The 27311-nt window shown below is 69.7% G+C and overlaps 2 protein-coding genes across 6 annotated transcripts in view; both read left to right on the top strand.

Moving 5' to 3' along the window:
* The window catches only part of TBC1D16 (TBC1 domain family member 16), a 57321-nt gene extending 52826 nt beyond the window's left edge, over positions 1–4495 (top strand). The window contains exon 14 of the mRNA XM_036412221.2: positions 3819–4495. The gene's annotated coding sequence lies outside the window, so the exon portion shown is untranslated. The remainder of the gene's footprint in view (positions 1–3818) is intronic.
* Positions 718–26768, top strand: CBX4 (chromobox 4). 5 transcript variants are annotated; one of them, XM_045572174.1, is made up of 6 exons: positions 2137–2372; positions 2510–2553; positions 3679–3744; positions 5761–5827; positions 6040–7456; positions 26759–26768. In XM_045572174.1, exons 1-5 carry the CDS (start codon positions 2304–2306, stop codon positions 7447–7449), a joined length of 1656 nt encoding a protein of 551 aa, XP_045428130.1. In that variant the 5' UTR covers positions 2137–2303; the 3' UTR covers positions 7450–7456; positions 26759–26768. The 5 variants fall into 5 exon arrangements, 4 of the variants coding, with proteins under 4 accessions (XP_045428131.1, XP_045428130.1, XP_036268151.1 ...); XM_036412258.2 differs by lacking the exon at positions 26759–26768 and adding an exon at positions 25231–25281 and having other exon boundaries at positions 6040–7455; XR_006739896.1 differs by lacking the exon at positions 26759–26768 and adding an exon at positions 7622–8238 and having other exon boundaries at positions 2138–2372; positions 6040–7591.
* Positions 26769–27311: the final 543 nt, after the last annotated feature.

Raw genomic sequence — 27311 nt, 5'->3', positions numbered from 1 at the left:
GGCGCGGGCCCAGCGCTCACAGCCGGGACCGCGGAGTCCTACGCCCCAGACGGCGCCCCCTGGCCGGGCCGCCACGGAAACAACCACTGGAAACAGAATTTCCAGGGGGTTTTCTAACGGGGGGGCCGGCAGTGCCGGGAACGTCCGCCCACCCCGCCCCGCCCCAGGCGCAGGCTTGCGGGACCGGTCTCCGCAGACCCCGTAGCCCTCGCCTAGGGCTGGACTGCGGCTGACAGCGCCTCCCGCTCCACCTCTCGGACCCTCCCCTTCCCCCTTCCGGGGGAGATGTCCCACGCGAGGCCCTGTCCCGTACGAGAGCTTCTAGTCCTGGAATGTGCGGGGAAAGCCCCAAGCACAGCGGGAAGACAGACGTGCCTCCCCGCATCCCCACCTTCAATAGCAGCCCAGGACCACCGCCCGCCCCGGGACTACAGCCGGGTCACCCCACCCCGGGAATGTTGGGATTGTGCCTGGAGCTCTCGGAGGGCCCAGGCTGCAGGCCGCGCCCTGCCCACGCCCGGACCCCCAAGAGGGAGCCGGGGCCTTAGGCAGCCCGAGCAGCGGGGCCGCGGCAGGAGCTGCGAGGCGGCGGTGACATGGTGGCGCGTCCACGTGTGCGCTCACACACCAGGCCGCCCAGGCTTCTCCCGGCTTCCCAGGAGGGGTGGGGGTTCGCTTCTGCACCCCACCCCTCCCTGGCGCGGCCGCGGCCCCAGCAGTCCCCACCCCGCACTGCCGGCCGCGGAGGGCGGAGCGGAGACCCGGATGGCGCTTCGCCCGCCCCCCTCGGGTTCCACTCTGCGCGGCTCCGGCTCTCCGCCGCGGACGCGCAGCCAGGGATTGCGCAAGCTTCCTGTTCCAGGTCCTTCCAGGCCCGGCGCGCCCTCCCCGCCCCTCCGGCCCCGGGCCTGTCCCCGCGGCCCCTCGTTCCCCGACCCGACCCCACCGAGCTCGCGGCCCCCGGTGGCGCCCTCGGGAGGCCTCGCGGGGCGCGGGGGCAGCAGCTCCCCCAGCTGGACCGCTGTCTGGCGGCCGAGGTGCTAAACTTCACACTTTGGGCTCCTCGGCGTCCTGTCCCGGGAAGGCCTTGGCGGAGCTGCCTGACCCGCACCGGGCGACGGAATTCCTGGAGAAGGCTGGGCTCCGGGTCCGTTCCATTCCCCCCTCCTCCCGCTTCCGTGCGGTCCCATCCGCCCCTGTCCAGCTCGGCCTCTTCCCACCGCTCTCTCCCTCTCTGGATGCCTCTCCCTGGGACCCCACCAAGTCCTCCCCCCGCCCCCACCCCGGTCCAGCGGGCCTGGCCGTCCGTGCGCCCCCTCCCGTCCTCCGCCTCCGGTGCCGGCAGGGCGGGCGATGCTGCGGGAAGCAGACATCCTGTCCCTGCGCCAGGAGCGGCCGCAGGTAACTGGGAAGCAGGTCCAGTCGGTGCGACGGGACTCGGAGCCCCTCGGGGAGGGTTCTCGCGTGCGGCCCGGCTGGCTGCTCCGCGGCGCCCTCCTGTCCCTTCCCCGCGCTCTCCCGCGACCCCGGGCGCCATCCTCTCTTCCCCGGGCCTCTCTCCTCTCTCCCTCGCCAACCTAAACGCTCCGGGCCTCGCGGGGCGGGTGGCGAGGCACGCGGGGGCCTCCCAGCCGCCCGCCCCCTCCGCCTCCCGCCGCCGGCTCCCCGGGCGGGCGTCGCACATGACGCAATCCGATGCAACTGGAAACGGCGCGGGGCGCGTTGGTGGTCCCCAGCGGGGGTCCCCGGGCGCTGCACACTGGGAACCAGAGGTGAGGGGCGGCCGCCGCGAGGGCGGAAGGCGGGGGCCGCGCGGAGACCTGTCACGCGTCCCACCCCACCGCGTCCTCGGCCGGCACACCTCTCCGGCCCCGTCCCGCTCCCTCCCCGCCGCCCCCCGCGCCCGGCCGAGGCTCCCTCCCTCCGCACTCCCGCGCCTCCCCCGCCGGCCCCTCCCGCCCCCGCCCCCTCCCCCTGGCGCCCGGGCCCGGGCTCCGGTAGGCCGCGCTGCGCCAATCCGGGCCGCGGCCCGCCCCCTGACGCCGCGCTCGGCCGCGAGGCCCCGCCCGCCGACGCCGGATTTGCATGAGTTCTTGTGCCGCCGCGGCCCGGGCTCAGTGTCTGCCGAGCGGAGCCGGAGCCGGAGCGGGCGGCGGGGCGGCGGGGCTTGCGGGCGGCGGCGGCGGCGGCGGCAGCGCGGGCAGCGGGGGCGCCTGCGCCGGAGCGGCCGCGGGGCGCCGGCGGGAGGCAGCGGGGTCTGCGGCGGCGCCGGCCACCCGCGCCCGGCGCGCTCCGGCCCGGCCATGGAGCTGCCAGCTGTTGGCGAGCACGTCTTCGCGGTGGAGAGCATCGAGAAGAAGCGGATCCGCAAGGTGGGGCGGCGCGGGGGCGGCGGCGCGGCGGCGGGAGCGGGGCCGGAGCGGCCCGCGAGCAGGCGCGGAGGGGGTGGGGAGGCTGCGGCCGGCCGGGATCCCGCGGAAGCTGAGGGAGTGTGTCTCTCCCCCCGCAGGGCAGAGTGGAGTATCTGGTGAAATGGAGAGGCTGGTCCCCCAAGTAAGTAGCGGCGCAGGGGGGGGGGGCGCGGGGTCCGCGGCGCGGGGCTCGGGACCCGGGGCCGGGGGGGCGCGGGGGGAGCGGCGGGAGGCGGGGTGAGGCGGCGGAGGAGGGGGTGGGGAGGTCGGTGGCAGGCACTGGGGAAGCCGAGCCCGAGCCCGGGCCGGGCGCCCCGCGCCGGCTCCGCTCCGGGAAATGCCATCACTAATTTATGCGCCAGAAGGAGCCGGAGCAGCGGCGGCGGCGGCGCGGGCCGAGCCGGGAGGCCGGCGGAGGGAGGGCGGCGCAGGCACTGGCTGATGTGCAGCAGAAAATGGCTCCTTTCCCCTTTCCCTCCACCGAACGGCTCCATATTGCAAAACCAAAAAAAAAAAAAAAAAAAAAAATTAAAAAGCGACGAAAATGCAATTGTGTGCCTCCTCCCTGCTGGCGGCGCTGGGAGGGGAGGCAGCCCGTGCAGGGCGCTGCCGCCGCGGCCGGCTTTAGGGGGGGGTGTCTTTTTTTTTAATTTAAAATGCGAAGGCACCGGATGGAGACAGCCGCGCAGGCACGCACACACACGCGCACACACACGCACACGCACACACAGGCGGATTTTTGTGTTGCTGAGTATTTGGGGGGGTGCTTGCCCGTGACAGCGGGCTCGGGGGCCCCGGGGGGGGTGTGGGGAGCGGCGGGGCGTCCGGCGATGGGATTAGGGGTCAAATGGAGAACGCCTCCAAATCTTCGCGGGGCGGGGGCGGGGGCGGCCGGAGGGGACGCGACTCTGCCTGCGGGCCGCTCTGCACGCGGGGCTCCGGGGAGCGGGTGGCGGTGGGACGTGTCGCGGTGACACGCTTCACATTCTTGACAACTGCGGGAGGGACGCTGGTTTCATTTTCCTCCGCCCTCCCCTTCCTGCCGGGCTGTTTGTTTTGACTTGGGGGGTGGGGGGGCAGTATCGGGGCGCGTCCGGCCTGCAGAAACCCACCCTGCGCCCCGCGCCGCGGCGCAGGGACTGTGGGCGCAGGAGGACAGAGCAGGGCCTTATGTCATTCCCACCTGGAGGCCGCGGCGCTGGCTCGGCTTTTTTTTATTTTTTTATTTTTTTTTTTACGCCATGTCCCCTCCCTTTCCCCTTGCAAGATATAACACGTGGGAGCCCGAGGAGAACATCCTGGACCCCCGGCTGCTGATCGCCTTCCAGAACAGGTGAGCGTCCCCCAGCCTCCGCCCGCCGCGGGGGGCCGGTGTGGGAGCGGGACGAGGGCCACGCAGCAAGGGGGGCAGGGGGAGCGGGAGGGGCCCGGGAGCCCCCTCCCTCAGGCGGGTCGGAAGGCACGGCTGCGGCCTCGGCTTCTCCAACCACCGTCCTTGGCGGTTGCTGCAGCCGGGCGGTGGGGGCGGGGCGGGGAGAGAAGGCAAGGCTTGTGTTTTGGGGGGGACTGCGGGGAGGGCGAGGGCGGGTGGCCCTACGGCCGCCCCAGGGAACTCAGAGACCCGGCGCCTGGGCCCCCAAGGGCCCCTCTGGGCCCCACCCTGGAGCCCCACCCCCAGGACCTAGGTGTTGCTCCGCGGCAGCCACGGGGCTGCCCGGGCCGGCGCGCCGTGGGGCAGCTCCGAGGGCGCTGGCACGGCGGAGCCGCCGGACGTCACGGAGCCGGAGCCGAGCTTAACCTGTTGGGGGCCGGAGGGAAGTTGGCGAGACCTCCAGCCCCCACCCTGGGCCCGGGGAGCGCAGGCTGGGGGGCGGGCCGGGCTCTGGCTGACAGCGGGCGCTCTTCCTGCTGCGCTCTGGCTCCTCGGCGGGTGAGCCTGGCCCGGAGGGTGCGGGCGCGGGCGCTGCCCGGCGGCGGAGGGGTGGTGGAGGGCGCGGGCTCATCCCCGCGCACACAGAGGCTGTCACTCCGCCGCCGCGGCTGCTGCAGCTGGATTCCCCACCGGCTGTGGGTCTCCGTTTTGGGGAGCACCGAAGGGGGAAGGTCTGGCGAGGAGGGAGGACGGGGGGGGGGGGCCCGGAGCGCCGCCACGCCGCTGTCCCCACCCCTGTCCTCTTTTTTATTTTGCATTATTTCCTGGAGAGGGCTGCAGGACACTCAGGCCCTCGGAGGGAGCCACCGGCGGGGAGCTGGCCCTCCGCGACGCAGGGGGGCGCGGAGCGGGGATGCGGCGGCCTCCACCTGGGAGCGCGCCCCGTAACCATGTCAGCGGCTGATGCCATGTTGCGTAACGGTCCCCGGGGAGCGGGGAGACGGCTGTTGCAATGTCATGCAACTTCGGCGTCAGGCCGAGCGGGGGCTCCCGGGCTCGGCGGAACTCCCCGGGGGGAGCCCACCCGCAGGGGGTGCCTGGGGCCGCGGGAGGACGGGTTTCTGGCCCGGAAATGAGCTCCTTCTTGGGACGAGGCTGCAGAGACGCCCCCTTCTCCCACGGAGGACGGGGCAGCGCTGGGGAAACCCGCCCCCCGGCCTTGGGTCACGCCAGGCCACGCGGCGGGCGGAAGCCAGGCAGCGCTCTCTGACGCGCCGTCGCGCGTGGACTCGGTTAATTTGGAAACCAGGGGCCGGGCTCGGCGGGGGCGGGGCTTGTGGCTCCGCCCCGCCGCCCGGAGCGGGTTCACCTGGCGGCTGGGAACCTGGCGGCGCGGCCTCCGCCCCGGCGCCTCATTGGCCACCGCCGCCGCGCCAACGAGGCCGCAGCCCTCCGGCGGGTCAGCCCGGCCTCCGGGAACGGCCCTCCCTCCGCCCCCCGCGCTCCTTCCCTGAATCCTAATGAGGTCATTAGCGCCGCGCTCTGCGGAGGGCCGTGGGCCTCCAGCTCCTCCTCTGGGGCCTCGCCTGCCTCCCTGGCCCCCGTGCCCACCCGCTCCTCGCAGGGCCACGGCCCAGGGCTGTGGGCGGCAGTGCCAGCGGCCCCGCCCCGCTCGGCCAGCACCCCCACCCCCCTAGGGGGCAGGGCTGTGGGGGGCGGCAGTGCAGGGGGACCTCAGGTGGGGGCGCTCCTCGGGTGGGGGCCCCTTGGGCAGAGGAGGGCCCATGCGGTGGAGAGCGGGGCTCTGGGACCAGGCTGGCGCCCAGCCGGCTGCAGGGGCGACCTTTCGCCTCGAGCTGCGTGCGCTCCCTCTGGGTCTGGGCGGCCCTGCGGCTCCGGGGAGGGGGACGCCCCGCAGGTGGGAGGGGAGGGGAGCGGAGCGGAGGCTCACGGCGCCGCCCTCTGTCCCGCCCCCAGGGAGCGGCAGGAGCAGCTGATGGGATATCGTAAGCGAGGCCCGAAGCCTAAGCCGCTGGTGGTGCAGGTGAGAGCCCCGCCCCAGTCTCCCTTTGAGCTGCCACCTGAGCTGCTTCCAGGCAGGGGCGGGGGTGGGAGGGCGGTGTTTCCTCCTGAGCACCCCATTCTCCCCCTTCCTGCCTGGCTTGCCCGCCCCTCCCTGGTTTCTGCCCACTGGGTGGGGGCTGGGAGGCTGGCTCACCCCTCCGCTCACCGCGCCCTCCACCCGCCCGCCCCCAGGTGCCCACCTTTGCCAGGCGCTCCAATGTGCTGAGCGGACTCCAGGACTCCTCCACGGACAGCCGCAGCGCCAAGCTGGAGCTGGGCGCCCAGGGCAAGGGCCAGGGGCACCAGTATGAGCTCAACAGCAAGAAGCACCACCAGTACCAGCCGCACAGCAAGGAGCGGGCGGGCAAGCCCCCGCCGCCCGGCAAGAGCAGCAAGTACTACTACCAGCTCAACAGCAAGAAGCACCACCCCTACCAGCCCGACCCCAAGATGTACGACCTGCAGTACCAGGGCGGCCACAAGGAGGCGCCCAGTCCCACCTGCCCGGACCTGGGGGCCAAGAGCCACGCGCAGGACAAGTGGGCCCACGGGGCGGGGGCCAAGGGCTACCTGGGGACCGTGAAGCCTGTGGTCGGCGGCGCCGCCGGGGCCGCGGGCAAGGGCTCCGAGAAGGCGCCCCCCAACGGCATGGCGCCCGCCCCCAAGGAGGCGGTGGCGGGCAACGGGATCGGGGGCAAGATGAAGATCGTCAAAAACAAGAACAAGAACGGGCGCATCGTGATCGTGATGAGCAAGTACATGGAGAACGGCATGCAGGCGGTGAAGATCAAGTCCGGGGAGGCGGAGGGCGAGGCGCGCGCCCCCGGCCACAAGAAGCGCGCCTCCGAGGAGCGCCACCCGCCGCCCGACCGGACTTTCAAGAAGGCGGCGGCGGCGGGGGCCGCGGAGGAGAAGAAGGCGCAGGCGCCCTTCAAGAGGCGGGAGGAGGAGGCCGCGGGCCCCGGCGACCCGCAGCCGCAGGACCCCGGGCCCCGCAAGCTCTCCCCGAGCAAGGAGGCGGCGATCGGCGAGCAGCCGCTGCAGCTCACCACCAAGCCCGACCTGCTGGCCTGGGACTCGGGCCGCAGCGCGCACGCGGCATCCCACCACCACCATCACCACCACCACCACCACCACCACCACGCGGCGGGCCTCAGCCTCTCCCACGCGCGCAAGCGCTGCCTCTCCGAGACGCACGGCGAGCGCGAGGCCGGCAGGAAGCGGCTGACGGCGCGCAGCGTCAGCACCCCCACCTGCCTGGCGGGCAGCCCGGCCGCCGAGCCCCCCGCCGCGCCCCCGCAGCCCGAGGTCATCCTGCTGGACTCGGACCTGGACGAGCCCATAGACTTGCGCTGCGTCAAGGCGCGCGGCGAGGCGGGGGCGCTGCCTGGCGGCCTCCGCGTGAAGCCCGAGGCGCCTGCGGCCGCGGAGGGAATGACGGCGGCCGCGCCAGGGACGGCGGCCCAGAAGCCCCCCGCCGAGGCCCAGGAGGAGCCCGAGGAGCCGCTGAGCGAGTTCAAGCCCTTCTTCGGGAATATAATCATCACCGACGTCACCGCGAACTGCCTCACCGTCACGTTCAAGGAGTATGTGACGGTGTAACGGGAGGGACGGCTGCACGGCTCAGCTCCGCTCAGCGCCAGGGGTGCCACTCCTCTCTCCACTCCCAGGGGAGCCAGGCCGGCCCCGGCTCCGGGGACGCCCGAAGCCGCAGCAGCGCGCCCCCCTGTGTCCAGCTGGGGGGGTCTGGCTGGGACTCGGGGCGTCCAGCCAGCTGCCTCCGTGGGAACTGGCGCAGTGTGAGCGCACGGAGCCTGCGGGTCTGGCCCCCTCCCCGCCCACCCCCCTCCGGCCCCCGGCCCCGCGGCAGCCAGCCGCCAGCTGGGCCTCGGAGGCATAGTATTATATTTTAACCTGCTAATGTGTCCAGTGCAGACTCCACTCCCGTTTGTACGTGGTGTTATTATGGAAATGTATTGTTTGAGCTCCGAAGGCCCAGCCACCCCATGGGGCTGATATATCTATATTTATTTGTAGGTATTTATATATTGAATATGAAAGCCTAGATTTATGGAGTTCTCTAGATCATGGCATCTTCCCCGTCACACGGGCCAGCTCCTGTCGGCCCGGCTCCCGTCCTCTGTGCCCCCAGGTGCGCTCCTGTCCTCCCCCTCCCCCTCCCAGGAACTGCCATAGCGGTGACCTTGGTCTATATTTTTTGATACCGTACACATGGGTGTGTTGTTTCTATGTGCAAAAAGAAAAGAAAACGTTTGTTAAAAGGCTAAATGAGCTCTCTAGACTAAACTGCTGCTACTAGAAATGTCTAAACTATAAGCTTCCGATCATTACCTGCTTGAATGTACATATTAAATGGAGATGTTGAAGGTGCCTTTCGCTGTCCGCTGTCGAGGTGAGCGCAGCGGGCCGGACGTGGGGGCCCCCTCCCCACCCCACTTCCTGCTCGGGTGTCAGGGAGGAAGCCCAGCTCCTCTTGCGGAGCCAAGTGGCCTGGTTTCAGGGCAGAGGCGGCAGGCCGGCCGGAGTGACCCAGCGCCCGGAAGGGAAGTCCATGGGGAGGCAGTGCCAAGGAGAGGGGGTTCCTGAGGGCGTGCTCCTGGAGGGTGAGGGAGCGTGCAGAGACCGGGGCGGGCTGGCCCCCACCCGGAGTCCCACCAGCCAGGCACCTGCTGATCTTTGCCCCCAGCCTCGGGGCGCAGCACGCCCAGGTGCCTGGTGGGGCCGGGTGTTCCCAGTCACCTCGGCCTGGTTGGGCAGGTTCCCAAGGGGAGGAGACCCTCCCGCCCCCATCTCCAGCGTCCCTCCCCGGCATCGGCATCGGCATCGGGGCCCCGCCCCACCCAGAAAGCCTGTGAGGCGCTCTGCCAGGCTCCTCCCAGAACCCCATCAGGTCAGCCGAGGCTCTGCCTGGAGGCACTCCAGGGCCAGACAGGGCTTTGGGGAAGGTGGATGGAAATGGGGGGAAGAAGTGGGAGCCAGACCTGCTCACCCCACTTCCCCAGCCAGGAGGTGTGGGACCCCAGCTCCCCCATCCTGCTTTGGGTGGCAGGCTGGGCCCTTGCTGACCCGGGCGGTAAGGGGTTAAGGGCCCAGGGTGGGGGGGAGTGGGCCGGACTACGAGGCGAGCGCAGCTCCCCAGCCTGGAAGCGCACCCGGAATGCAGGGCGGAGGCAGCTTTCTGCAGACTCAGCAGTCTCCCTGGGGGGCGGGGGCCCACAGCCCGGCCTGCCCTCCTGGGACCCACCAGGCGGGCGGGGCCCAAGCCCGCGGGGGGCGCCGGGGCGGAAGAGGTCACGGTGATTCCGAATGGGCGGGGGAGGTGGCCCGGGAGAGCTGAGGCCGGAGGCCTGAATGCGGACAGTGTGGCCAGTGTTGGCTGCAGGCCACCAGCGACCGGTGGGGGCGGGGAGCCAGCGGGGGGATGGGAGGGAGGGAAGGAAAGTTCTAAGAAAAAAAAAAACGGTTGAGAGTTTCTGGCCGGCTTTTGTGAATTGTCCCTCTCCCCCCTCCCCCCCCCCCGCCCCTGGGGAGTTAAGCACACCCCTCCCCCTCTGGGTATGAATGCCCTTTGCCACCCTGGGAGCCGAGGGAGGGCCATCCTGACGCTCCTGGCAGGCTGCCCACGCACCAGCATCGGCCTGCTCCTCCCAGCTGGCACACAAAGGCCATGCCAGGCGGACCCGGGCTCCCTGTTTTATTTTCTGGTGGAGAAGTGCGAGGGGAGCGGGAGCCCCTGGCTCAGGGCACGCAGTGGGTGACCTGGGAAGAAGCCCTGTCCCCTGGGGTGCCCCTCGGTGCCCCCTCCCGTCCCCTGGGTGGCCTCTGCCAGGCTGAGCTGGGGAAGGGGAGGTGGGGTGGCACTGCCAGCAGCCGGAAGGAGATGGGCCGCTCCCCCTGGGGCCTGGACCCGGGCTGGCAGTGTGCCCCTGGGGTGGGCGCTCAGCGAGGGCCCAGAGGCAGCCTGAGCCTTGGCCAGGGGCGGGGGCAAATGGCAGGTCACCAGGAGCTGCAGGACCCAACCTGGTGCCGGACCCAAGAGGCTCCCGGGTGCCATTGCTGAGCCCTGAGGACAGGCTGGGCACCAGTGGCACCTGGTCCCGTCAGACCCCTGGGCTCCCTGGATGGCAGAGTCGAGTTCTGGTGGCAGACAGCTCGTCCAGGGGGTGGCCACCGCCCGGCTCTGCAGATGCCGGAACCAAACTGGGGAGAAGGTTCAAGGGCTAAACCACTGGGCCCTGCACGTGCAGTTATCCTCACGACCCAAGGAGGATAACTTGTTGGCGTGGCTCTGAGCGGTGGCTGGATTTAAGGGGGGCATGGGCCGCCTCTATGACCCAACCTGCCCACAGGAGTCAGGGGAGACCAGGTGGTCCCCATCCACAGGCCCATCCTGGGCTCCTGAATCTAGGCATCTCCCCCCACAGCCCCCACTGCACCTTCTAGGACGCTCAGAGGGCAGAACAGACGAGGTTGCCGTGCCCACTCCCCTCGCCACAGCCCTGCCCGCCCAGGGATCAGCCTCCTCTGAGGACCGCGGGCCAGCAGCGAGCCCCTGCCTGCACCCGGGCTGTTCACGCACTGAGTTCTTGTTGCCACCACGTGAAACGGCCTGTCAGGCCCAAGGCCTTCGAGTGGCTCCTGGCTCAGTCTCAGGGTGACTCTGCACTGACTGCCAGCGCCCGCCGGCCACCCTGGAGAGCCCAGCGGGCACCCCGCCATGGCACCCTTGCCACGGGCACCCCGTGCGTGGGCTCCCCGTTGACCTGGGGCCTCGTCCTCTGCGTCACAGGATGACACGGAGTCAGGAGGGGGGCAGGACGAGCCCACGGTTCTCTGGGGGGTCTGTGCGGCCCGCTGCTCATCTATTTCCAAAGAGGAAATAGGACCGAAGGTGGTTCTCCTGGACACAAGCAACCGTTTCCCCAAGCGCTCTGCTCCGCCTCTGCATGGCTAACAGCAGTGGGCGACGTTCCCCCACTCCCAGGGTGCCCTGGGGCTGCCCCCCACGATGGGAACATGAAGATTGGGCTGCAGCCACCTGTCCCAGGTCAGCATGCGTCTCCAGGGCAGTGGGCAGGGTTCCGTGGCCTTGTCTCCGTGGCCAGGGCCCTGCTCTCGCCCCTGCGTCCTCTGGTCCCTCGGAGGCCAGCTGGGGCCGCCCCCTCTCCGAGGCGGTTCCAGGGCGGGACGAGGCAGCCCTCACCAGGCTCCCGCCCAGCGCCTCGCCAAGCAGCACCCACGGAGGCTGGGCCGAGGCTCCAGCTGCACGGGCCTTGAGCGCCAGGAAGGCGAGGGGCACGTTACCCCTACAGCTAAGTGCTCGGCTCAGAGCTAAATGCCTTGGAGTCAGAGAGTGCGTGTGTGCCTGCCTGTGTGTGTGTGTGTGTGTGTGTGTGTGTGTGTGTGATGGCGTGGCGGGGGGACCCTCTTGGGCAGTGACGCAGATTCCTGCATGACAACCTTTAACAGCATCCACTGACCCAGCACAGGCGCAGTTTCTGCTGGGCCGGGGGCTCAGTCCTCAGGCTCTGAGGCTGCAGAGTGGAGGCCAGACCATCCTCCCCACCGGCCTTGCAGACAGCTCACACCCAGCTGCCCTGGGGTCGCCAGCCCCTGGCCCCTCATCAGATCCATTCGCCCCGGAGACTCCAGTGAATCAGTGGCCGTTGAGTTCAGGGACACAGCCCTCGGGATAATCCCGGAGGGGGCTCCAGGCAGGCGAATGCTTTTGCTCCGGCAGTCAGCCGGTGGCTGCTGACAGCGCGGCACCATCTCTCCCTGTCATAAGCAGTGTGACGTGAGGCTCAGGATGCAGAGGTGTGGGCCTGGGACCACACACACACACACACACACACACACACACTTAGCGCCCAGCGGAGGACCAGCACACGCCGTCTCTCCCTTCCGTGTGCGCGCTTTCGTGAGCGGGGCGGGGGGAGGAGGCCTGACAGTGAGAGCTGCCGTGTGGCCTGAGGCTCTGGCTGCATTAACCAGTTCTCCGCGGTTTCTCAGGTCTGGGCAGGGGCAGAGCCAGTGTCCCTGGGGATGTCCGAGGAGCATGTGCACCCGAGTGCATGTCTGTGCACGTGTGATGTTCACATACATGCATGCATGTGCGTGTGTAGTGCATGTGTGCGTGCACATGCACATTCAGGGCCACGGCAGGCACGCTCTCGCTGCCGCGCGAGGCAGGCTCCTCGGAAACGCCCCGGAGTGTAGATTGCCAGCCAGGGGCTCGGCCGCCTTCCAACCTGCTCCAGGTGTAAGGTAACCCCGGGATTTCCGCCCTTTCCTGTTCCATCTGAGGAATTCTGCGCTAATGCCTCGGCATCTGGTTTCTCATTGTTCCTCTCGCTGCAGACAGCCCTGGGGTGGGCTCAGAGAGGTGCCTCCCGGCTGCCCCCACATGACACGGCGCCCACCCCGCGGCACCCAGCCTCCTGCTCTTCAAAGGGCCGCTGCTGTGGGAGCAACCTGAGCCCCACATCCGGGGAAGCGAGGGACACCTATCGCGGCATCGGAGGCGGCGGCCCTGGGTGGTCAGTGTGCACACAGAGCGGAGAACGCCGGGCCGAGAGCTCCCTGCAGCACAACGCGGGACCGAGGGACAGGAGGGGCCGGGCACAGAGGGGCCAGGCCGGCGGGGGGGCGGGGAGGCCTGGCTGCTCCAGATGCAGGCCGGGACCAGCTCTGTCCTCCCGCTCTGAGGGGGTGCCGTTAGGAAATTGTGTGGGGGGGGGATGAGGGGGGAGGACCTGGCCCGCAGGAGCCTCCGGAGGAGCGGAAGCGAGCATCCTCAGGCCGTTTCCTGCTCTGCTCTCCTTGCTCTGACTCCCTCCCCGCCAGGCCAGCTGGGAGGACACTCAGGCTCCATCCTCCTCCTGGCTCCTCCCCGGCCGGGAATTATTTATGTTTGCAAATTGCTTTAGACTCACATGAGCTATTCCTCTCCCTGCCCACTGGCCTAGGGATGGGAGCGAGTCCTGGAGCCGGGGAGCCAGCAAACCCAGGGCCGCAGGGAGCAGCGCTGAGAAGGGTTCAGGGCCCTGGGGTTCGGTCCTGCCCCACCACTGCTGCGCCCCGACTCCCCCCCCACCCCCACCCCCCCGCTCCTTAATGCAGAAGAGGGCGGGGCCTGTGAGCTCCCTGGGGCCTCCTGCGTGGCCTGAGTCCCCTGGGCCTGTGACCCCCATGAGGCCCAGAGACCTGTGGCACCAGCCTCCCCCGCCCCCACCCCCGGCCCAGGCCAAGGTGCTCCCAGCCCAGCAGGACGGGGCGGCGGGCGGCGGGCCTGCCTCCTCTCTCCTCTCCCTCCGGCTGGCCCTCAGTGCGGCTCTCCGGGTGAACGCAGAGCTCCGGGGACGGCAGGGCGGAAAGCCCCTGGGGCTGGGCCAGATACACACAGTCACCCCCACAGTCACCCCCATGCCAGGTCCTGGGCCCTGCGGGCGGGCGGATAGGCCTGCCCGAAGGAGGAGGTGGGCCCGCTGACCTCAGGCCTGGGCTCCTGGGAGCCGAGCAGAGGCCTCCGGGTGTTTTGTCGCTGTTAATCCTCGCCGGGGTATTTCCCATGATTATTAGAGAGAGGGGCAGGAAGGGGGTTGAGTCAGAGAGGAACATCGATGTGAGAGACACAGCAGTCTGTCACCTCCCGCAGGAGTCCCCGCCAGGGCCGGGATCGAGCCTGCAACTGAGATACGTGCCCTTGGCCTGCATCGAACCCGGGACCCTTCAGTCGGCAGGCCGGCACTCTATCCACTGAGCCCAACTGGCAGGGCTACTTCAGGTCCCTCACTCTACCAGGGGAGAAACTGAGTCCCCAAAAGACCAAAGCCAAGGTCAAGGTAAATTATCCATCATGCTCTGCCCTCACATGGGTATGTGCCTTCCCCAGCCGCGCTCGCCCGGCACACCTGCTATAAAACCAGGTTTGGCTCAGTGGTAGAGCGTCTGCCTGCAGACTGAAAGGTCCCAGGTTCGATTCCGGTCAAGGGCATGTACCTTGGTTGCGGGCACATCCCCGGTAGGGGGTGTGCAAGAGGCAGCTGGTCGATGTTTCTCTTTCATTGACGTTTCTAGCTCTCTATCCCTCTCCCTTCCTCTCCGTAAAAAATCAATAAAATATATTTTAAAAAAAAACAGGTTTATTAATAGGAATGATGCAAACACAATCCCAAGGTCAAAGCCACAGCCGTGAGTGATGGGCCGCATGGCCACTGCTCTCCGGACTGTGGTTTGGGGCCAACCCGGAGAGGAGAGCCGAGGGTCCGGGCGCCTTCCAACCAGTGACCGCGACGCGTACACAGAGGCTGCTGTGGGCTGGGCTCCCGAGTGGCAAGAGACCTGCTGACCCCAGAGCGGGAGCTGCCGGCCGCGGTGGAAAGACCGGCTTTGTTCCTCCCTGGCCGAGCCACAGTGCACTCCGCCCCGGGCCTGGGGGGTGGGACTGTGCGCCCTCCCACGGGGGAGGGCTGTGGGGGTCAGAGGCCAGCCGGGGGGGGGGGGCCTTCCTGCAGCAAGCGAGGCCTCACCTGAGTCCTCACCTGAGTCCACTTGACGCCTCGAAGGTCGGCTCTCAGCAAACTCTCATCACCTGGCGGCGGGTCCAGGCGGAACTCCACCCGTTTGGGCGAGAGAATGAGGAAGGGTGCGGCAGCAGCAGGAGGAAAGGACGCGGAGAGAACCAGAGACAGAGACACACCCAGAGGGAGGGGGTGCCAAAGGCCCAGGACCCATCAAAGACAAGGAGAAAAACCAGGACAACGATTGAAACTTGAGAGCTGAAAACCAACTTCTGCGCATGGGCCCCGAAGGTTCAATCGCACTGTACATGCGCGCCCACACGTGGTATTTTGTGAAAGGGCCAAAGAGCTGCATGTGGCTCGAGAGCCGCAGTTTGCCGACCACTGGTCTAAGACCATCTGAAAACACAGATATTTACATTACGATTCATAACAGTAGCAAAATGACAGTTATGAAGTAGCAATGAAAATGATTTCATGATTTTATGGGGCGGGGGTCACCACAACATGAGGAGCTGGATTAAAGGGCCGTGGCGTCAGGAAGGTTGAGAACCCCTGGATAAGGATACAGGAGCCACCCGCGGCTGGGAGAAGCCGAGCCACTCAAACACCAGCTTAGGAGGGAGCAAGGTGAAGGACACCAGCAGGACAGACAGCCACGTGCCCCTGCGGTGGTGCCTGGGGGACCCTGCGGGGCACATGGAGGTTGGGGTGCACTCCTCCGGCCTAGGGACCAGAGAGGGCAAGGCCCTGTGCCGCTCACAGGCGACTCTGAGGGCAGGACACGGAGGGCAGCTCACCCCTGGGCTTGGCTCCGGGAACAGAAAACAAAAAAACAAGGAGTGGCCGAGGCTGGTCCCTCCCACCACCTTCTGAGAGCGGCTTCCCCAGCAGTGACCCGTCTCCGAACCCCGAGGTGCGGGCGGCTTCCGGAAGCTGTGGCCTGGTGTCCGTGCCTGCCCGCCCCACACGGAGTGGGGCGCCACAGGAGCAAGTCTTTGTCTGCTCATGGGTCCCAGAGCATGGCTCACCACAGCTATTGGTTTCAAGTTCTTTTTTTTTAAATATATTTTATTGATTTTACACAGAGAGGAATTGAGAGGAACAGAGAGTTAGAAACGAAACATCGACCAGCTGCCTCTTGCACACCCCCTACCGGGGATGTGCCCGCAACCAAGGTACATGCCCTTGACCAGAATCGAACCCGGGACCTTTCAGTCCGCAGGCTGACGCTCTATCCACTGAGCCAAACCGGTCCCGGCGGTTTCGCGTTCTTAAACAATATGTTTTCATTGATTTTTAGAGAGAGGGGGAGAGAGGGAAACATCGATGAGAGAGGAACACCAGGGACCGGCTGCCCCCAGCTCACCCCCTGTTGGGGATCCAACCCACAGACCAGGCATGTGCCTTGACCTTGACCGGGGACCCAACCAGCGACTTCTTGGTTCCGGGGTCCACACTCAACCTCGGAGCCACAGCACCAGCAACAGAGCTGTTTGTTGAAGGAACGGAGGGAGGGAGAGGGAGGGGCCTCGGTTTCCTCGCCTGGGAAGTGGAGGCAGGGACTCCGGAGGCAGGGTCGGGCCTTGGGCGGCTCCACGCCCTGGGATGGAGTTTGCCTGGAAGAGGCAGGAAGGAGCTCTGACTGATCACAGGATAGGCCCAGGGCGGTCCCCGCCGGCCCCTTCCTGCTGGGAAGTCCCGCCATTGGCCTGGCCACCTGAGTGTGCTGTTGGGGAAGAGTGGATGGGCAGGGGTGAATTATTTTGTCCTGGTTTAAATATTAAACATATATATATATAATTGATTTCAGGGAGGAAGGGAGAGGGAAAGAGATAGAAACATCAATGAGGAGAGAGAATCGTTTCCTTCGGTCCTGTGAGCGGGAATGGACTAGCTGAGTCCTCCAGCTCTGCCTCAGGCCTGGCATCCAGGGGGCTGCCGGGCCAGGCCTGAGTCCCGGCCGGAGACCCCAGGTGCCCTCCTCCTGCTGACCCTGGTCTCCCCATCCCGATGGCAGGACCCACTGGATGGGAGTCACCTCTCCCCTCGCCTCCGGGGAAGAGACAGGAAGGCCAGCGGGTGCGGGCAGGACACGAGGCCCGGCCGGCGGGGCCTTGAGTGGAAAGCGGGTGAGTGAGTGGTGACCTCTGACCTGTCGGTCAGCTCCGTTTCTCCCTGGTGCACAGGACGGCTGGAAGCTGGGCCTGGCTTCTGTGCCCTGGAGGGCCGGCAGGCGTGTGCCAACGACTCCCCAGAGGCGAGTGGGCACCCCAAATGGTCCCCTCTCCACCCTGACGAGGCCCACGGAGAGCTGAAACCCAAGGGGCAGGAAGCAGCTGCCGGGGCACAGGCTCCCGCCCGCCCGCCCGCCCCGGGACCCTGCGCGCCGGCGGCGCCCACTGCCGCGTGGCTTCCCCTCGGCCCTGCAGAGAGGGCCCTGCTGGCAGCTGCTCCGTGTCGCCGGTGCCACGAGGGCTGGCGTGGGAAGTGCCTGGTGAGTGGCGCTGACAGAGGACGGGCCTGCGTGTGACCCACAGGAGTGGGCGGCCGGCTATAAATAACGCCACCCGGGCCCTTCCGCAGTGCAGGACCTGCAGGTGCCCGGCTCCCGTCAGCTCTCCCGGAGCCGGGACACGGGCCTTCCCAGCCCAGAGTCCCCGTCTCCCCACGGCCCTCTGCCCCGCAGCCCCCAGCTGCCCAGAAATGATCCTGGGCGGGAAGAAGCCTCCGGGGAGGGTCTGCCGCCCTGCAGGCACCGTGTGTCTCCAGCTCCTGCCTGGCAGCTGCCCCTCCCACCCCAGCCGACCTGAGTGTCTGCAGGTGGAGCCTGTGTCTGTGCCATCCCCCCGCAGAGGCGGGCAGGAAGGCCTGGGAGGTGGGGATTGCCTGTGCTGTTTGTGAGGTTGTGAGTCCCTGCTGCTCTCTTTCTCCCCAACGTGAAGATCCGGGGGTCCTGCTCCCCCCCTGCTCCAGGCCGTGGCCTTCTCCGCCTGGCCCAGGCGCCCACCTTGGCTCATGGGAGCGGGCGGCGTCTTCCTTTTCCTCTGCGGTCTCTCTCTGATAATTTTTTAAAAATATTTTTATTGATTTCAGAGAGGAAGGGAGAGGGGGAGAGAGAGAGAGAGAGGGAGACAGAGAGAGAGAAACATCAAAGATGAGAGAAAATCATCCATCGCTACCTCCTGCACGCCCCCTTCCCCCCAGGGACTGAGCCCAAAACCTGGGCCGGTGCCCTGACCCGGTGCTGTGACCTCCTGGTTCACAGGCTGACGCTCAGCCACTGAGCCGCGCCGGCCATATTTCTCCGATACTGTTCGTCATGCTGGGACCCGTGACCTCCTGTGACGCTAGCGCACAGCGGCAGACTGGAGGGGTCCCCATGCGCTTCCAGAGGAGCACAATCCGGGTCTATGTCTCTTTTTATCCTGGGGTTCCCCCAAGAGGGAGAGGAGGTGGGGGGGGGGTTTACCATTGGAGACACGTTTCCCGTGGCAGCTGCCTCCGCCCGTGGCACGTGGCACCTCACAGGCCTTCTCCAGGCCCCGGGCGCCGGGCAAGGAAGCCTGCGGGCGCCCATGTGGGAACAAAGGCTCTCCCTCTGAGCGCCAGGCACTTCCAGGTCACGTCAGGGCCCCGCCGCATGGACTGGACCTGAGGCCCGGGCCCCTGGCCGGCCATGCTCCTGTGTCACCTGTCCCCTGGGGTCCTGAAGGCCGAGTCCCCGCTGTCACTCAGGCTACCCTCCCACCAAAGCAGGAGTCCGCCCACGGCTGCCCAGGGCCTGGGGCGGGGCCCAGGGGGGCGGGGGGCAGGTGTCCCGGCGCCCAGCCCTGGCCACTCCAGGGTCAGCTAACTGGCCGCTGCTCCCCCAGAACCACTTTGGAACCCAGCTTCCTGTACTCCCTTCCTCTTCATGGCGGGGGCAGAGCAGGGGGGAGATACGGGGGTGCAGGCTCCAAGTGCTCAGAGCTCTGGGGACACAGCCTTAGCAGGAGGCTCCCCCTCCCCCAGGCTCTGTACCCCCTCCCCCAACACCTTGGGAAGGGAGACAGCCAGTACCCTGCATGGGGGGCGTGGCCAGCATCCCTCCCCTGTTCTCTCCACCCCGCCCCTCTCCTTAAGCCTGTCCACCTGGGCTGGAAGGAATCCCAGGCTATTGCTGGGGGGAGGGAGGGAGTCCGTTCTCCCTGCTCCCAGGTGGGGAGGATGCCACTGCACCGCCAGCACTGCCTGGGGCTCACTGCCCTCACCTTCACCCCCAGAGCGAGATGGAGATGGGGAGGGAGCAGGGGAAGGAGCTCACAGGCTCCAACTCGGCCCCGCCGCCCTGCAGGGCTGCCTCCGGCACCCCTGGCTCAGCGTCCAGCCCTTTCCCCCTCCCTCCCCTGTGGCTGCCACAAGGAAGCCTCCCAGAGCGTGGGCCACGCCCCACCTGGCTCAGGCCAGCCCCGTAGCCACGCACCCCCTGCCTCTGGGGGTCAGTTGGCACAACTGGTGGCCCCATGGCAGGTGGGACCAGGCCGGCTGAGGGGGCGCTCCCTTTCTTGGGGCGACCTGGAGAATTGCTGGGAACCTTTGAAGTTCCCCTTTGAAGCCTCTGGATTGTGGGGCTCAGCTCAGTGCTCCCCCCCCCCCAGGCGCCCCCGGGGCGCCAGCCGGCCTCCGGAGGAGCGCACTGGCGCGGGCGGCCAGGAGGGCAGCTTCCAAACTGCTGAGTGTCTGAGAGGAGGGGGGATGGGGCGGGAGGCTGGGAGGCCCCCCAGCCCGGGCTCCTGTCCCTTTGCCGCCCTCCCTCAGGGGCAGCCGAGGCCGCGAGCCTCACCCACTGGGGAGCCTGGGAAATGGGCGAAGTGGTCAGACTGGTTTCTGGAGCCGGGCTCGGAATCCACGCGGGCATGAGGGGGGGAAGGCACGGAACCCCACCAGCGCCTGGAGAGGCCACCCCTAAGCCTTAATTGTAGACCCTCCGAGGCGCCCCTGGGGTTGGGGTGCAGAGGGGAGCAGGCGCTGGGGTGGGAAAGCCCAGCTTTGGGGTGAGCGAGCCCCCCCCCCCAGCCCTGGCCCCTGTCCGACAGCCGGATGGGGCGAGTGACTCCCTCCGCCCGGAGCCCAGCTTTGATCTCCGTTTTGGGAGAAGCCGGGGAGGGTGTGCACAGCAGCCGCAGGCTCTGCCAGTGACCTTGTGAGTGACCTTCACCAGACAACCCGCCCGGCCTCAGTTTCTGGATCCACCGCTTCCGGGCCTGGGGCCTGGGGCCACTGGGACCCCCTGACATGGAAGGATGGCGCCGGGGCCCGTGGCGATGGGCTCACCGGGGTTGAGAAGTGGGGACCCCACCCACCCCAGACTGGGGAGCAAATTCCCTCGCCAGGAGCAGCGGGCTGGCTGGGCTGCAGGGCCTCTCTGGGGGAAGAAGGGGTGCCTCCCTCCCCCACACCCCACAGCCCGGAGGCCTGCAAGTCTGGGGGCCTCGAAGGAGGAGCTGAGCAGGACGGGGGCTGGGGAGACAGCGCTGCCCCCCAGGAAATGGAGGGCCGAGAGGCTGGCAGCCAGGGGGCCTCGAGGCGCCCGCCAGCAGGCTTCCTGAGGGTCCTCCGGAGGCTGGCACCCCCGGGCGGCGGGGGCTCCGGGGCCAGGACCCCCGCCAGCCCGCTCAGCGGGAATAGGAACCCGGAGCTGGGAGTGCCCAGCCCTCCCCGCAAACAGGGCGGGCTGCGCGGGGTCCCGCAACCGCGGGAGGAGCGGGTCCGGCAGGACCCAGGGGGGAGGGGAGGAGAACCCCGGGGGGAAGGGCGCGGGACCCCGGGGGGGGGGATGGGAGGAGGGGAGCGGGCCCCGGGGGGAGAGGGGAGAGGAGGGGGGAGGTGCGCGGGGCGGGGGGGGGAAGAGGCCCGGGGGGAGGGGGGAGGGGCCCGGGGAGAGGAGGGGGGAGGGGCGCGGGGCCCGGGGCCGCGCTGCCGGGGGTGCGGGGCCCCCGCACCGGCGGCTTTGTCTGCGGAGCCCCGCGCGGGGCGGGCGCCGGGCGGGTACAAGATGGCGGAGCGGGGGATCGCGGCGCCGCCACGCGGAGCTGCGCCTGCCCGGCGGCGGGGGAGGGGCGCGCGGGACACGGCCCCCCGCTCCGCCCGGCGCCCCGCCGCCCGGCCCCCGCCGCCGGTGCCCCGCCGCGCCCCGCGCCCCGCCTCCGCGCTCGGGCCGCCGCAGCCTCCGGCCCAGTCGGCGGGGCTGGGCCGCGGCGGCGGCAGAAAATGGCTGCCATCGGCGCCGGCGCCACGCCGCCCGGCGGGGGTGCGGCCCCGCAGCCCGGTCTCTCCCGCCCGGCCCTTCCCGCCCGGCCCCGGCCCCGGCCCCGGCCCCGCGGGGCGCGCAGACCCTGCGGGCGGGGGCCGGGGGTGCAGGGAGGGCGCGGGGTGAACCCCAACCGCACACCGGCCGGTGCCCTCGCGAGGTCTCGGCGCCGGGTGGGGGGACGTGCTGCGGGCTTTGACCTGGGCGCCCGGGGCCCATGGAGACCGCTCCCCACCCCAGCCCCTCGGCGCGGGCGGGCGGCCGGTCCCGAGGCCCCGCCGCCCGGGCGAACGGGAGAGGGAATCGATGGGAGCGGTGTGCGTGCGGCCGCCGGTGCCGCGCGGAGCTGCCGAGCGTCCCGGCGCGGAGGGGGCGGCCAGGCCGCTCTGCAGGTGCCGCGCCCCCTCCTCCCCGGGGAGCCGCCCCCGCCCGGCCCGCCGCCCGCACCACGGCGGCCTCCCTGCTGCTCCCGGCACCGGCCAGGGACGCGGGTCTGGGCGCCACGGGAGCCCGGGTCCCGGAGGGCGGCGCCCGGCCCGAGGGCGCGAGCCCAGGGCAGCCCGGGCGCACCGGGCGGGGTAACGTGGCTGCCGAAGCCCCAGGCCAGGGCGGCGGAGGAATAAACGAAAAACGCGAATCCGGGCTCCTGGCTGGGGTGGGGCTCCGGCGTCGGGTCCCCTGGGCGGAGGGGAGCGGGTCTGGGGCCCCCTCTTCCCCGGACCCCGGAGCCCCGGCCCGGGCGCCCGCCGGCCGGGAGGGTGTCTGAGAGTCGGGGGCTTTATTTTTCCTGCGGACACGGGTCTCCTCGCCCCGCCCGCCACCGGCGCTCCCGGCCCGTGAGCCCCACCGGGGACTGGGAAGCCCCCTGACAAGCCGGAGGGCCGGGCCGGGGTCCGAGGGGCGCGGCAGGGGCGTCCGGGCCGCTCTGGGTTTAGGAGGAGCGGAGGCGCCTCTCCTCGCCCGGCCGGCGACGGCACCCACGCCCCTCAGCACGCGGACGGGGTTTCACGTCAACGACCGGAGTCCGCGGGCGTGGGCACCTGCGGGGGCAAGGAGCGCTGTGCGGGCACCGGGCACCGCGGGGGCAGGGAGGGCTGTGCGGGCACCGGGCACCGCGGGGGCAGGGAGGGCTGTGCGGGCACCGGGCACCGCGGGGGCAGGGAGGGCTGTGCGGGCACCGGGCACCGCGGGGGCAGGGAGGGCTGTGCGGGCACCAGGCACCCACGGGGCTTAAGGGCGCGGGGAAGGCTGGTGGCAGACCCGGGGCACCCTGTCCCCAGGGCACGCCAGTCCCCGCAGGAGACACTGCGGACCCCGCAGAGCAGCTCCCGCCGAGGTCAGGTGGCCGCGGGGCTTCCGTCCGCGGAAACGGCCGGGAGGCGGCGGCAGCGGCCGAAGCCACCCGACCCGGCAGCCGGCGCCCTCCCGGACCTCGCACCGCGCTCCTGGCACTGCCGCCGCCGCTACCTGCCGCCGGGAGGGCCGGGCGGGACTGGTGGTTGGGGAGGGAAGAGAGGCCGGGGCGGGGTGGGGTACCGGAGCCATCGCGGCGGCCCTGGTGCCCGGTCACAGGCTCGTCCCCAGGCGCCGGGGTGCCATTGCGGAGCCGTCCCCCGCGGGCCCCTGGGGGCCGGAGCGGGTTCCTGAGGGGGCGGCTCGGGCCGCCCGGGCGTCGCCAGGGGAACCGGAGGTTCGGTTCGGAACCGGCTGCAGCCGGGAGGGGTCAGGCGGACACCTGTGCGTACGTGCGCCTGCGCGCGCGCCCCCGAGCCTCTGCGCGTGGGAGCGGGGGCGCGGGGAGCCCCGGACCGCGGGGAGCCCCCTGGGCGGCCTGCGTTTGAGGCTAACCGGAGCCCAATCCCCGGGGGAACCGCGCTGCCCCCTCCCGCCGCGGGGTCCCGTCCCGCGGGTGGGCCCAGCGCGGGGCACCTGGCCTGCGCCCCGCACCGCGCTCCCCTGCGTTCCGCCTGCGAGGCCGCGGCGGTTCCTGCAGGCCCTTCCCGCCCCGCGCTCAGGCTCCCCCTCAACAACTGGCTGTTCTTCCAAAGCCACCTTTAAATGAGACATCGATTTATCATTATGATGATTGCGTTCGGGTTTGCAGCCCGAAGGGACACCTTGGGAGATGGTAATGCGCTGCTACCGCAGGCTGCGGCGGGTCAGCGCATCTCTGGCTCCGAAGCCCGCTGATCGGCGGCTAATCGCTCTGATCGCCGCAAGGGCGGGAGGGGACGGAGGGGGCTCGCAGGGGGCACCGCGGACTGTTCCCAGCCGGGTGCGGTGCGTACGCGCCCGGGATCCGGCGCTGCGGCGGCCGCTGCGGCAGCGATGCACCACCCCCACCCACCCACCCACCCCACCCGCCTCCCTCCCCCTCCCGCATCCGGGCCTTCCCGCTCCGCCGCCGCGGTTCGCAGGGTTTGGGGAGGGGGGTGCGTGGGGTGGCAGTGGGAGCGTGCGCGAAGGGATGGAAGACAGGCCGAGCGGGAGGAACGACAGCGCGGGGGACGGCCGCGGGGGTGGGGGAGTCCGGGAGGGAGGAAACTTGGGGAGACGGTGCAAGCAGAAATGGGGGTGGGCAGGAGGGGGCGCCGCGGCGGGAGGCCGGGACTCCGCGGGGGAGAGAGGGCGGGCGGGGGCGGGCGGGCGGGGGCGGCTGGCTGCTTTCCACTCGTGAGAGCCGGTTGCCGAGAGACGCGCGGGCCAATGAGCGCGCACCAGCTCAGCCCGGCGCCCTCCGCGTGCCCTTATAAGGAGCGGCCGCCGGCGGGCGCCCGCGCAGCTCGCCATATAAGGGCAGGAACCTAAATACAGGCTATACCTTGTTCTCGGCGCGCCGCCGCCGCGATCGATGGCGCGCCGCCGCGGGGCCGGGGCGCGGGCCCGGGCGCGGCGGCGCGCGGCCGGCCCAGATGTGGCCGCGCCAGCTGCGGCGCTCGGAGGTGTCACCCGCTGCTGCCAGGCTCCCCCCCCTTTTCCGTCCTGCTCCCCGCTACCGTTTCCGAGGTGACAATGCAAATGAGCCGGGATCGAAATCTAATTGCTTTTGTTTAAAAAAAATACTGTGTTCGAGGCTGGGCTGCGTCTGAGCCAAGGCCCAGGCTGTGGAGGAACCCGACCCAACGCCTGGGGCTGCGGAGGAGAGACCTGGCCTGGGACTTGGGGGTTCGGGGTCCCTCCTGCCGCTCCAGGGCCTGACCCTCCTGCCGCTCTGAGAGCCGGTGCCCCACTCCTCCGACCACCTCGGCGCCAGGCCTGGCCCCGGTCCCAGGCTGGGCTCCTGGGGCAGCGAGGACCCGCGGGCACCGTGCCCGGGCGGGCGTCAGCAGCCTGGAGCCAGCCGGGCGGCCGAGGGAGAGGTGAGAAGCGTCCGCTGCTGCCTCTGCCATCGCTGTCCTGTGGGCGCTCCAGATGTCAGGCCGCTCGCTGCCGCAGTGACAGGCCTGGCAGGCTCGGCCCAGCTGTGGGATTCTGCCTGCAGGATGGGCCCCAGGATGGGGCCGTTGGCAGAGGGTGCGGGCCCAGGACACCCGGGCAGTCAGCGCCCACCTGGGCTCCTGCTGGGCCTCCCCTCGGCGTCCTGGATCCGCAGCTGCTGCTGCTCCTCCCTCCCCACGTCTGGCCGACCCCTGGCCCAGCAGGAGAGGGGTCTGGGCTCCTGCCATGGGGTCTGGACACGGAGTGGCCCCTGGCCAGGACCTGAGCTGGGGAAGAGCCTCAGGCTCGGTGCTGGCGCTGTGCCCAGCCCACTGGGTGGCACAGAATCGCTGTGCGGGAACGTTGCTGCTGCTGCTGCTGCCTGGCAGAGCCCACCCAGCACGCCCCACTGCCCTGCGTGAGGCCTTTTCCTCCATCGTGTGCGGGAGGGGGAGGGGGGCTCCCAGAGACCCCTGCGCGCAGCAGCGCGGCCCCGGAGAAGCCGGAGCCCCTGGCCCGCTGCCCCCTCCGGTCCGGAGAACCCGCTCCCCTCTCTCCGGCACCCAGCGCCTTCTCCCCGGCTGTGCAGACACCCCCCCCCCCCCCCCCCCCGCGTCTGAAGATGCCGCGAGAGCGCCCCTCAGCAGCGCCATTTCCAGGAGCGCGATGCCACCTATGGAAAGTGCCGGGAAGTCCCGCTGCTCCGCGCCAGCTGCTAGAGCTCCGTGCCAGACCCCTCACCGTCCCCAGCTGAGGGCGCCTGGAGCGGGCTGGGCACCCAGTGCTCCTCTGGGGGCGCCCCTGGCCTTCCTGGGCGTCCTCCGTGGGTGTCTGGTAGCTCCAAGCCTGCAGGGCTGGGGCAGGAGTTCACAGCGCTCCAGGTGCCCCCATGCCACCACCTGGGGCTCTGTGTGCCGGCGCTGGCTGTCAGCGGGACAAGCACTTCCTAACCCTGCCCATGTGCTCCAGTGCGCGGGTGTGGAGCCAGGCAGCGGCTCTGAGGCTGCCGCTCGACAGGATGGCTTCACGGGAGAAGCTGGGGGGCGGGAATGACCTGTCCAAGGTCACTCAGCAGCCAGGGCGGAGCAGCCGCAGGTCCCACCATCTCTCCTTCCCAATCCACTGCTCCATGTGCAGCCCGGCCGGCCGCTGGAGCTGGCTCAGGGGCAGTGACTGCCCCCCAGGCGGCCGGGGGAGGCGGAAAAGTCCTCGGGGCACTCTGGCCCCAGCTGCTGGGTTCTGGTCTCACCAGAGTAGGAGAGTCCAAGAACAGTGACCCCCTTCTCCCCCACACACACACCAGAACCGCTTCACCTCCCAGGCCCCTCAGCTCCTGGGCGGCAGACCTCGGGCGGCGACGGCAGACCTCGGGCGGCACTCCCTGTCCCGCAACCCGACTTGGTCCAGGGCTGGGGCTGCTGTTGCTTGGGCACCTGAGTGTGTCCCCCTGTCAGGCGGTTAGTCAAGCCTTGTCCTCAGGCTGTGATGAGGATGAGGGAGCTCTGCAAGCCTCCAGCAGAGCACAGTGGGACCACCTGTGTCAGCCCAGTGTCCTGCCAGGCGGGCACCTCACCCACACCTGAGCCGAGTAGAAACTGCGCTCCCCAGCTCCCCTGCACCCCAGCAGGCGCCCTGGCCCCATCCTCCCCGCGGCCCCAGGAGGACCCAGGACCCAGCAGTCTATAGGGGAGGGGCCTCCAGGGTCGGAGTCCAGGGCCTCTCCCTCCCATCTAGAAGCACTGTCACTCCCCAACACGGAGCCTGGGCCCGTTCTCAGTTCTCAGATTTGGAAAAAACTCGGCTAGCTGTGTGTGTGTGTGTGTGTGTGTGTGTGTGTGTGTGTGTGTCGGCCACGAAGCAGGACAGAGCTGCCCCTAGCTTTCTGGGGGAGCCTGGCCCTGTGGTGCGGTGCTGAGGGTGTGTCCCCCAACTCCCCACTCCCCGTGCAGCAACAGGCTGACCACAGCCCAGGGATGCGGGTGCCCACCCTGGGGCAGGTCAGGTGAGGAGGGCGGAGGCTCTGCCCCAGGCCCAAGTCAGCTGAGCCTCCTCTCCTCACCTGTCAGCCCTTCTCTTCCCTGCACTTACCCCACTGTACCCTCCCTCCCCTCCCTCTCCACGCCCTCCCCTCCACACCCTCCCCTTCCACGCCCTCCTCTCCCCTGGAGCTCTCAGCCAGGTTGCTGCCAGTTCATCCAGAGGCAGAGGGGAGCAGAGAGGTGGCCCAGGGGCCTTAAAGCGCAGCTGGCCCTGAGGCCCCTCCCCCTGTGCCCACCTTCTCCGTCTCCATCGGACACCACCCTCGCTCAGACCCCTGGCGGACGGGTGCGGGGCACTCTCCTCCCGCCTGGACTGGGCTTTCCCCGCAGAAGCTCACTCCCTACCACCACCTGCGCCGGGGCTGCAACCCGGCCTGGAGGCCAAAGCCCAGCACCTGAGTCTGGGGACCCCCACAGGCGCCCTCCAAGGGGCCGCAGCACCTCCTCCCCCCTCCCCTGGGGGCCACTCTGGGTTCCACCGGCACCAGCACGGCCAGGCGTTGGCTGGGCTCTGGGGCAAACGCTGCCATTGCCGGCCTGCAAACTCGTGCCCCCCCCCCCCCCCCCCCGCCAGAGGCGGCTGGGGCCCCAGTGGTCTCCCCTCCTCTCCAGGGGCGGGAGGCAGTCCCTGGGGGAGGGGCTGGGAGGCGGAGGCCGGCAGGTGACTCTCCCTGCAGCTGTGAGGTTCCGGCAGCAGGGCTTGGCGGCCCCTCCTCCATTTATTCCGCCGTCCTGCTCCCCTCGCTCAGGGGGAAACGGAGGCTGGAGCCTGGGGCCAAGAACCCCAACTCCCCCTGCATGCGCTTCTAGCTGGGGTGTTCCAAGCGAGCCCTTCCGAGGAGCCCCCCAAAAGCTGTACTATCACAGCCTCCGCTGGAAATAAGGTGACACCCCTGGGAGGGCTGCACCCCAGGGAGAGGGAGGGGGTGAGCAGGGAGACTGCGCCCACAGGCGGCGGGGACCGAGGGGGCAGAGGGGGTGCAGCCAGGCCCCTCTGCCCCTTCCAGCAGCCCCCACTCTCCAGACACCCTCTCCACACCCCAGCCCCCCGGCCCTCCCCCTTCCCCTGGAAACAGCCGTCCTTGGGGGGTGGAACCCACCCTCCCCATCCCTCCCTCCCTCCTGCCGCCCGCCCTCCTAACTGCAGCAATTTCCACTGGAACTGGGGGTTAT

This window comes from Pipistrellus kuhlii, unplaced genomic scaffold, assembly GCF_014108245.1.
Source record: "Pipistrellus kuhlii isolate mPipKuh1 unplaced genomic scaffold, mPipKuh1.p scaffold_m20_p_44, whole genome shotgun sequence".
Lineage (NCBI taxonomy): Eukaryota > Metazoa > Chordata > Mammalia > Chiroptera > Vespertilionidae > Pipistrellus > Pipistrellus kuhlii.
This window is presented reverse-complemented; position numbering and strand designations above follow the sequence as displayed.